The 10558-nt window shown below is 45.8% G+C and overlaps 1 protein-coding gene across 1 annotated transcript in view; it reads right to left on the bottom strand.

The window, feature by feature from the left end:
• Positions 1-10558, bottom strand: part of LOC103782551 (transcription factor GATA-6) — a gene marked incomplete at its 5' end in the record, with an annotated part of 13882 nt that overhangs the window by 3034 nt on the left and 290 nt on the right. The window contains 3 exons of the mRNA XM_008950319.1: positions 5520-5626; positions 5722-5809; positions 7231-7356. Of these exons, the coding sequence (XP_008948567.1) occupies positions 5520-5626; positions 5722-5809; positions 7231-7356 (321 nt within the window). The remainder of the gene's footprint in view (positions 1-5519; positions 5627-5721; positions 5810-7230; positions 7357-10558) is intronic.

Genomic DNA, 10558 nt, shown 5'->3' with positions numbered 1-10558 from the left:
ACTCCCTCCAGCACCAGCATCCCTGGCTGAAGGGGTCCTGCATCCTTCCAGCCACTCCCTCCAGCACCAGCAGCCCTGGCTGAAGGGGTCCTGCATCCCTCCAGCACCAGCATCCCTGGCTGAAGGGGTCCTGCATCCTTCCAGCCACTCCCTCCAGCACCAGCAGCCCTGGCTGAAGGGGTCCTGCATCCTTCCAGCCACTCCCTCCAGCACCATTTCCCACCTTGGAGGGGGAGGAGGGACACCCCATCCCACCTGGCCTCTCCCCACAGCCCTGAGAGGCCAGAGCCCTGGGCAGAGAGCTGTGCTGACAGCTGGAGGGAGTGCCCAAGGGCCTTGATCTAGATCTTTGCTCTATCAGAAAGACCTTTGCTCTTCACAGGTTCAAAATGCTCTATGAATTTTGGACATTACGCTAGGTCTGGAGTAATCTGAGCCTCAGCCAACACTCTTTTCCTCTTCCATTAGTCTAGTTGAGGTTCACTGCCCTCAAATGATAACCACAGTCAGCTGCAACACACTTGCAAAAGCTTTTTTTGCATACAACATGTTGTGGCAAACTGCTGGAGCTCTTCATTTCCCAGCTCAGCCCCCCTGCAACAGCTGCCATCCCAGCTTTCCCCCAGTGCTGTCATTCCCTGGTTCTGAAGAGCCAGTCTTAGCACCACAAAAACACAGCTTTTGGGTTTTTTTTCTGATTTAGTGTCCCCCTTAGCATGCAAAGTTGTCATTTGTTGCTAGTCCCATTGATCCTTGTGTTTATATTGCAGACGTGCAAGTTTACGTATCTTTTAATCTCTCCTTTGTATTATAACAACATAAATCTGTGGTTAATAGTTGATTAATTTCCTAAGGGAGGCAACTTCCAGCATGTGTTGGGAAAGCTGATGACCCCACTGCTGTCGTGGGCTGGGTGAGTGATTGGCTTTATTGCTTGGGCAATAAAACAAAACCAAGCAAAATGTGTATGTCTGTACAGACGTTTTGGGTAGAACCAGAAATACTCTTTTTTTCCCCTGTTTTTTCCTCACTGAAACAAAAAGGCTGGGTTGATTCATTTGGTTTGAGACAAGATGAAATGCTCTCTTTTGGACACGTGTATGTGGAGCAAAGAAAATGACTGACTGTATGGAACTGAGTGATGAGAAGCAAGCAGCATCCTATTTTGTCCAGGAGTGAGGACTGACACAGAACAGGTAGGAGACCAAGAGAAGATTTAAACTGGAGTATCAGCTCTCCAGCATAATGCCCTGACTACCAGACTATTTGGTGTTTTAGGTTGCCATGTTCCTCATGCCTCCTGTTGATCTTATTCCACATGGTTTAGATAAATATTGACTCATACCAGGACTGAGGCACCGTGTTCCCATTTTCCAGGTGAAAGTCCTACCAACCATGCTGCTGAGCCTTTCTCATGGAAATCCTCTTCTGACAGCTATGAGATTATCCTATACCAACTGAAAGCTTCTAATCAGGTGGTCTGAAGGAGCCTCGACCCATCCAGGAGGTTAGGAGATTTTTTTAAGGGGTCAGGTCTCTGGCTCACCCAGACTCTGGGACATACTGTATGGAGGTTGATCCCCTGTAGCCTGCATGAGTGTCCTACCCATCTGCTGCCCAAAAAGGAGCAAAGAACAGCACCTCTGACCACCTCACAAACAAAAGCAAACGCAGGAGGAGCTATTCAAATAATTCAGCTCAAGATTGCCAGGCATTTTGGGGGTAGAGCTGCATTTTCCTGACAGCTCCCCACTGCTGAGGCCGTTTCAGTCAGCTCTTTCACTGCCCACTGTAGAGACAGTCCTGAACCCCTCCTCTAGGTGAACTCACAAGGGAAGCAAGCCCTAGTTTTGCCTACAAGACAACTGTCCAAAGTTATTCTGTGGTGCATGGTTACAGTCCTTCTGAGCAAGCTCCAAAACCAAGCTCCAAAACCAAGATCCAAAACCAAGCTCCAAAACCAAGCCAAAGGGCACAGCAGAGTCTTCTGAAGGAAGAGCTCTCCTGGTGCTTCTGAGCCTTTACTGACAAGGAGCAAGTCCTGCCATCAAAAGCAGATTTTTACAGCAGTTTTCATACCACCTTTTATCCTAATAGGGGAATAAAGTCCTCTTGGTCATCACACTAGTTGGAGCCCCTGCATGGAAATGGAAGGGGGGACACTGCAGAGCATGCCCCTTGTCTAGCAGCTTCTGCAGAGCTTTTCTCTGTGCAACAAAAGGAGAGCAGGTACACAGGCAGATGCAGGCTGGCCAAAACCTTCTGATCTTTTTATGGAGCTGTAAGGCAACTGCATGTATCATGCAGCTAGACCTTTCCCATGTTAGTAACAAAGGACACCCCCTTCTTCTACCACTTAGGAGAAGAGAAATAGGCCTAAATCCCAGATCCAGATGTGAATTTGGCAAACAGCCCCTTTGCAAAGGAACAATGAAATATCCCTGATAGAAACACTTCTACATTTTGGGACGTTCGAAATCAACTTTGCACCCACAGCAATTCATAATCATACCTTTTAAATGTTTAAACTTTAAGTTAGAACATAAAATCAACGTTTAAGTGTCTTGCTAATTTGTCTCAAAATTGGCATCATATCAGATTCCCTTAAAGCAATGGATTGGCTCAAAGACATTACTGAGAGTAATTGCTGCCCTTCTCTTTTTCTGCCCTCCTCTCTTTTATTTTGAAAGAGATAAAGAAAGGTAGGATAAAAAAATGAATATTACTGACACAAATGAATTCTGCTGAATTACATTTCCACCAGATTTCTACATCACTGGGAGCTCTTTTGTCAGCCTCCCATAAGGAGCATAGTAAATTGCTCTGGTTCCAACAGAGGGATTAATTTTCTGTTTCATTTAGCAACAACATTGCTGTGAATTTCAGACAACGGATTCTAAAACCTCACTGGATTCCTCTACCTAATGTCAACTTGTTGACATGACCCAGACAAGCTTATTCTCCTTGTGCAAAGCCATGGGCTGCTCTAAGAATGAATGCAAACCTTCGGGTTACTGATGGATCAGCTCAAATGGAGAAAAAAAAAACACCCTGATGAAGTAGAGTCTCTTTTCCTCAGCATGTGGTCAGATTACAGGCTGCCCTGCCCCAAAACGCTGACATCCCTTCACTCCTGACAACTTCCATGACCCCTGTTGAGTGCTCAGCTTCTCTTATGGGATCTAAGCCCATAAGAAATTATTTCACTTCCTTCACAGCTAGGGACTGTGTTCCCAAATGGGGCAACAGGAGCCAATCTTATGAGCCACTGCTTTCTGCTGTCAACCTCTAGTGTTCTCCATCCCCGTGCCATCAAACTGCTGATGCTTGAGCAGAGCTGGGAGCCCAAGGACCATGGACATGGGAAGTCCTGGCAACTGCTCACCTGCAAATCCCACCCTCATTCACACACTTAGGGGGCTGGGGTGCAGGAGTGGGGGATCACCAACCCTTCACAAGCTGGGGGGAGAGTCAGGGGGTGTCTCTGTGCCTGAGCACTCCCTCAGTCTCCCTGCTCCAGCATTCCACAACCTTTCTCCATCACCTCCCCTCCGTGAAATGTTTCACAAGAGGTAATTTGCAAGTGCCTTGCATACACAGGGATGTCTGCTCAAATCGTGGTGGGGAAAAGGCTGTGCTGCTGCTCTGCTGCCTGCTGGATAGGCACAGCCAGGTTCCCCTGCTCCCTGGGCAGGAGTTCTCTCCCTGCCTCACCTTCCACGGAAAAATCCAGGGGAACTGAGGTCCTGGCCCTGGGGGCTGCCTCCCTTCCTGCTGTTCAGAGCACTCTCAGGCTCCCTGGGCATTGCTCTCAGCTGCTAACAGCTCTCAGCTGGTCTTTTGGCTCATGAGCTGTGTGCCCACCCTGCTCTGCCCTTCTACCCACTCAAATTCACCAGGAAAAATCATATTACAAGCAGTACTATTAAAATTATAACAGAGGGATTATTAATAAGAGGTTTGATACACTCTTAAGGAGGGCTACAGAAAGGAAGGCAGGCTCTAGCCAGCCAAGAAGGCAAGAGCCCAGGGGAAAGGGGACCTTGTCTGTGAGACCTCTGCTGCTGCTGTCCATGATATGAACCTCACAGCACTCCTCAGGATCAGGAGTGCTGCTTAAGACAGCGTCAGGAAAATTTAAGATTGGGGAAAAGCCTAAACCAGTGTAGAGTGGTGCACTGGGGGAGCCTGGAACCCAGGAACCCTTCACTATTTTGATGAGTCTCTCTCTTTTTTTGGTGTGATCTGTTTATTTTATTGGCCTGAGAGGGTTTTCTCATGTCAAAGGCAAGCCCTTTTAGTGACATCCTTGTCTGGCAGCACCCAAACCCCAGCCCCAGTGCCTCTGAGACTGGGTGGCCCTGTCAGCCCACAAACAATCCCATTTGCTGCCTTTTTTTTTCTCCCCCTCCCTTTGTACAATGAAACTTTGTACGTCAGGAATTAAACTATTGAAAGGAATTTGGATGTGGGAATGCCAAGACATATTGAAATATAGTTATTATAAACAATGGCTTCTTTTTTATTAATAAAGGAGTAGCAAAAGCCACGTTAGGAAAGCTTTTCAAAGAAATGATGTGGCAGATTGAAGGACACACAAGGCCCTGAGAGTGTGGATATGGATCTGTACAGCCAAGGGCTTGGAAATTAATCTACATTAAGCTTCACAGCATTAGTGGTTGTCTTTGTTATCCCACGTGCTCACTGAGTGAAGAAAGGAAGTTTGAGATGGTTTGAGGACGTGATATAAAATAAGAATCAAAACTAAAGCAGGGGATGATCAGTGCTCCCCTGGTGCTCCTCTGGAGCTCAGATGCTGAGCGCCTGGACCCTGAGGAGCCTCTTGGAGGAGAGGGCTGAGCTCCTGTACACTGCAATTAGTCCCAGCCTGGTTTCAGTTGGGTCTGGGTAGGGGTTTAATAGCCTGAGATTTTAAGCCTAATTTAAATTGAATTTAATAGCCTAATAATTTAAGATAACTCACATCTTGGTTTAAAACCAAACCCTTTATGTTTATATACAGCAGGATAAAATTTTCCTGGGGTTTACCAGTTATTTGGGACAATGGTTAAAAATGCATATATATATATTAAACAGCTTTGGGAAAGCATGAGAGCAGCAGTGCCTTGAATTATAAATTCTTATCAGATCATCTCAGAAAAAGAGGGGTACGTGCACAATTGTTTCTTGAAAGGATCCATTGGGCACGATTTATTGTCTCTGCTCCAAAAGAAAACCTTTGAAATGGAAGAACCTGAACACTAGAAAACAAAATGTCTGAGGTTAAGCTGTGGTGAACTTAATCATAAAAATTATATAGATCTTAATTAAAAGGTTTGTAAAGCACTTCATCTTGTCATTCTGTTTACAACTATATGTAATATCCACCGAAAATCTTGTTCTAGTATCAGCTAACAATACTGGAAAGTTTGTTTAGATTATTGTTCTGCTAGATAAGATAAAAGCTGTGATAAGATGGCACAGGGATCAGGCTGCTGCCAGACACGGCCACGGCTTACCCCAGAGGCTGCAGTCTGTGTGCTGGGGGAAGAGGTTTTGCTGCAGTCGTCTGAGTTAGTAGAAGACGTGGATGTTGGAGTCATGGGAACCACAGTAGTACTGTTACCTGCAAGATCAGGAACTGCTGTTAAATACAAATATTTTCCAGCCACGGGGGGAAAAAAAACCTCGCGGCTCAACCGTCTTATCTTTTATATTTACCAGAGCATGCCTTTGACTTATTTATGTTCTTAGGTTTTCGCTTCCTGGTCTGAATTCCTTCTTTTTTCATAGCAAGGGGTCGAGGAACCTGAAAAAAAAATTGCATTTGCACACCCATCACAGAGCTGCATACGTGCTGTCACCTACAAAAATAACATCAAAATACGCCACGACATCAAGGGGCGATGCTGAAAAATGCCTCAATAACAAGGCAACTTTTCCCGTGTCATGGTACCAATTTCAAAAACATTTTGCATTTTATTTGGGCAAAACAATGGGCTGTTTCAAGGGGAGTTTCAGCTCCATAAAGAAAGGAGGGCATGCTTTGCCTTGATGTGAGCTAAAGTCAGTCCACAGATAAACAGCACACTGCTAAGGAAAAAAACATCATATGGCCGTGGGTCATATGAAATTAAATTGCACAGGGTATATCTGATCCCTGATTCCTTATTCCAAACAGGAATATTATCTGCAGTGGCTAATTTTAAAAAACAAGACTGCATATGAGAGGAAAAAATGCTCCGTGGACCAGCTACACAAACCAGATCATCGCCGGTAAGTGTCTTTAGGACAGAAGCTTTAGCCCATAACTGGCTTAGTATTTGTCCTTATAAGCAGTCCTGGCTGTGATACAGCTTTATAGTATTCAAATTTATATTTATAGGGGCAATGTGCTCAAAAAACAGCTTTGTGTCCTGTGTCATCCCAACAATAATCGTTATACAGAAAACATTGGCTTAGGAGACACTTTAATGATAACACAAGCTTGTGGAAAAACAACTGAGGCATATGCTTGATATCATTATAATGTTTAAACCTGTGACATAATTTACTTTTTTTCTTGAAGACTAGACCAAGTTCCAATCACTCCTAATGCCCTTGTTCTTCAGACACTTGTGCCTGCCTGTAACTTAACCCACAGGGGCATAACAGGCTCCAAGCCTCTCCCACACGCTCCATCCCACTCAGGACAGAGCAATTTTCTTCCTCCATTATTGCCTAGCAAAGGCTGAAATGACATTTGAAGCTTTGCTGGCATAGCTATGGCTTGAATCAGATCCAAAGTTTTGCTGGCACATCTCTGTCTGTCAATGAAAAACTGTCTTATTAAAGATCTAGGGTGGTTCATTGGGTTTTTTTTCCCCACTGATGAGCTGGTTTAAATCCTGGTGGCAAGAAGACCTCTGCCACTCATCCAGAGGTGATTTCTGTCTACTAATCTGTAGGAGAGCTACGATGGCAAACACATTAACTTCTCAAAAGCATAACTTGCTAAAATGGCACAACCCTTTTCTAAGGTCACACCTTTTTCAGTCCTTTTACCCATTTTGCTCATCGCTTCCAACTCCAAAGTCCCCAAACTGTGACCCGAGACCAGCAGCATCAACAGAACCATTGCCTTAACTTGAAAGAGGAACCTGATGCCACCCCCCAACGCCGCCGGGTGCCCGCTGGCAGCAGGACCACCCCTTCCCCAAAGGAGCATCCCTCAGCAGAGGGGCCACTTACCCCGTGGAGCTTCATGTAGAGGCCACAGGCGTTGCAGACGGGCTCGCCCTCGGCGTTCCTGCGCCACAGGGTGGTGGTGGTGGTGTGGCAGTTGGCACAGGACAAGCCCAGGCGCCGGGAGGAGGGCTGGAGGAGAGGGTGGGCAAGCAGCCATCAGCAGGCAGGCAGCAGCCAGCGATGGATGCCTTTACAGAAAGCTCTTTAACGCGCACCGGGGACGGCAAGAGGCTTTTGCATAGCATCTATTAGCCACAGCCCGGGATGGAAAGGAGATTATCCTCATTTCAGAGAGTGGAAAGAGGGCATGAAGGGGGACCGTGAGGCTGCAAACCCAAGCAGTCGCAGCAGAGGCAAAATTTGGGAGCTGCTGACACAAGGACCTCGGTTCAGACCATGAGCACTGGCTCTTCCTCCAGCAGGACATTTAGGAAACACCTCCACTACACCTCATCCAGCTGATCCCTCCTCTGCTCCCTCACCAGCCAGTCCAACACCCTCTTCCCTGCACCGTGGGCAAAGAGGCAGCTCTGAACGTCCCATCAACGATCCTGACCCCTCAGAAAAACCATCCTCTTTAATCACCTGCCCTCGGGGACACCACGGCCGGGGAAAACTCTCCTGCCCACCCCCGGGGTGACACGTACCACAACAGCATCTTTGTACAAAGAGCTTTTCATCATCACCCATTTCTTTTTTGCCCTTGCACGAAAAACAACGTTCCTCGAGCGTGTTTTACAGAGCAGAGCTCCCCCTTGGCCAGCAGAGAAGCTGGTGGGTGACAAGGTCCCCACTGCAAACGAGCCATTTATGACACTCTTCTGTGGAGCCTGATGAAGCAACCCTGTGTCAGAAATAACCGTATCACCCAGGGCTTTATGGGTGCAGGCTGTATATCACAAGTGAAGGCAGTCCTCATAAACACGTGAAATGAAGGCAAATGGGTTATAAAAGTCCCTGTAACAAGTGATCTCTTTTACGTTCATCAGGAGCAAAGAATTCCAGCTCTATAATAAATCTGGTCTTCTTCAAAGTATCCCGTTGTCAAAAAAAAAAAAAAATATTAAAAAAATCCCTGCCTAGCCCTGCGTCTGGCAGCTGAACAAGTTTACAGGGAGAAGGCAGTTTTAGAAGATTGCATTAATCTTATTCTGACTATAAAGTCCCACAACTGAAATTACTGACTTAAGGGTACAATGCCCTTCCTCTTGAATCATTTACTGCTGGGCTGTTAGACGTAACTCGGTCACCTTTGATACCGCAGAGCTGCCTGCCACTTGGGAAACTGATAAAAAAGGTTTGGAGAATGAAGAATATTCCAGAGTAATATCCCAGATTCTTCAACTTTATCTGTCTGAGTTCTTTTAGCAGCAAGCCATCACCTTACACCACAGCTCAGAAAAAAAGAAAATCCAGATTAAATACAAATTTTGTCACTTTGAATCCGTAATCTGTTATTAAGTGTACAGGAAAAAAAAGAAAAATAATAATAATTTGAAAAAAAAGAAAAATAATAATAATTTAAAAAAAAAACCAGCCAGATATAATACAGGCTGAAGTACACACATATATCTTTCCATCTTAAAAATCTCACGAAAACACAGTTTTTGACCTTATTAATATGGACACAGAGTCCAAATTTCCCCTCTCAATTCAGGATGAGTTTGGGTAAAAAAAAAAACCTAAAAGCTGGTCTTAACACATACACTTCATTTTTCTTTCTTTGCAAGTGAAACGCTGTCAGACGCTTCACTCTGTTAAATCTTTCTCTTTTTTATATGCAGTCTGGTACAAAACTTCCCATATTTTATGTCACTAGCTTTTGCTCATTCCCGTATCTAAACAAAGAGGGAGGTTTTTGGCATGTTTTGACGCTAAAATTACTTTTCTGCTGGAGGAATTTTATCAGAAACTTCAGGGCAATCTAAACACGTTTAGCATTTTCAAAACATTTTCCCTTCTCACCTACATATTTCCAACTGTATGAACACAGAGTCGGGGTTGATTTATAGTTAGGGCCAGCGTGCTCGGTAGGGATTGTTACCCAGGGTTGTTTCAGAATTATTTTGGAGCTGTCAGGCTGTTATCAGGCTGCAGTTTGACTCTGTTTTAGCCTCCCCAACCCTACCTCTCCTTAAAAAAAAAAAAAATAAAGAAAGAAAAAGAAAGGTGGAAAGGTATTAAAGGCAAAGACAGCTATCAGCTCCTGGAAATCTGGGGTGCCCCAGCCAGCCCAGCCGTGACACTTCGGATGAGCACCAGACCTGGCCTGTCTGCTGCGCTTGTCCCAGCAAGGAGATAACACCTCGTGTCATGAAATTTAGTGGATGACCAGCTAGAAGAAGCACCCCGCTGTAATTAACCCCTGGCTTGAAGTTAAATTAACTCTTAAAGAAAGCTCTTTAGGCAGAGGTGGGTTGGTTCTTGACCACTTACTGTCTGCTCTGGTCATCGCGTGTGTGGGTTTTGTTTTCCCCTGCTCTCATAGGGGCATTAAACCCAAAGGGTTGTGAAATAAAGAAGGGTATGTGTGTTAATGCTGGGAAAACAGGCACGGAGTGAAGCAGTTGGCGTGATTGAAAAGGGGCTTGAGAGGCAGATGGGTTTGATACGCTGCCTCCATACACAAGGGTCCAAACATCAGCCTGGATTGTAGGGGTGTGATTTACTGCGGCTCCGGCGGTAAGGGCCGTTCCCGAGCAGCGTATTCTTTCTCCCTGCTGACCTCCACCCAGATTTGCTGAACATAACGTGCTTGTTAAATTTTCTCCTTGCCTATTCAGTGCCAGCCTGAGTTATAAACAGGGGTTCTGCTTTGTACTATTTATTTCCCCCCCCCCCCCTTAGTTTTAGGAGTATATTTTTAGAAAAATTGCCGCTCATTTCTTAGGAGCAAAACAAAACAAAGGCTATTATCACTGTTTAAACAATTGGTTTTCTTTGAATTATATACAAAACTTGCTTACATTCCCAAGGATCGAGCTCTCAGCAAACAAAGCAAGTCTGAAGAAATTCCTAGCCCTCTGAACAAACACTTTCCAACCTTGATTTTTTTTTTTTCCCCCTGCTGTAAACGTCCAACATCAGCAGTACGAATTTATCCCGAGCTGCCAACGGCCCCTCACCAACGGGGGCCAAAATGCCAAGCCAGCCCCCTCTGGGTGTGCAGCTCGATGGGGGCACAGGGTGATTTTGCCAGCACAGGGCCTGGAGGTGGGTCCGAGGCAGCACCCAAAGGGCTACCAGCCCTGTCAGCCCTCCTGGGGACCCTCTGGAGAAGCTGGGCAGGAGCCCGCTGCGGGTGTGCAGCCAAGGGGATCGTGCCCCTGCC

The sequence above is a fragment of the Merops nubicus genome, unplaced genomic scaffold (genome assembly GCF_000691845.1).
Source record: "Merops nubicus isolate BGI_N331 unplaced genomic scaffold, ASM69184v1 scaffold12382, whole genome shotgun sequence".
NCBI classification, from domain to species: domain Eukaryota; kingdom Metazoa; phylum Chordata; class Aves; order Coraciiformes; family Meropidae; genus Merops; species Merops nubicus.
The sequence above is the reverse complement of the archived record's forward strand: the minus strand, read 5'-3'. Positions and strand labels throughout refer to the sequence as shown.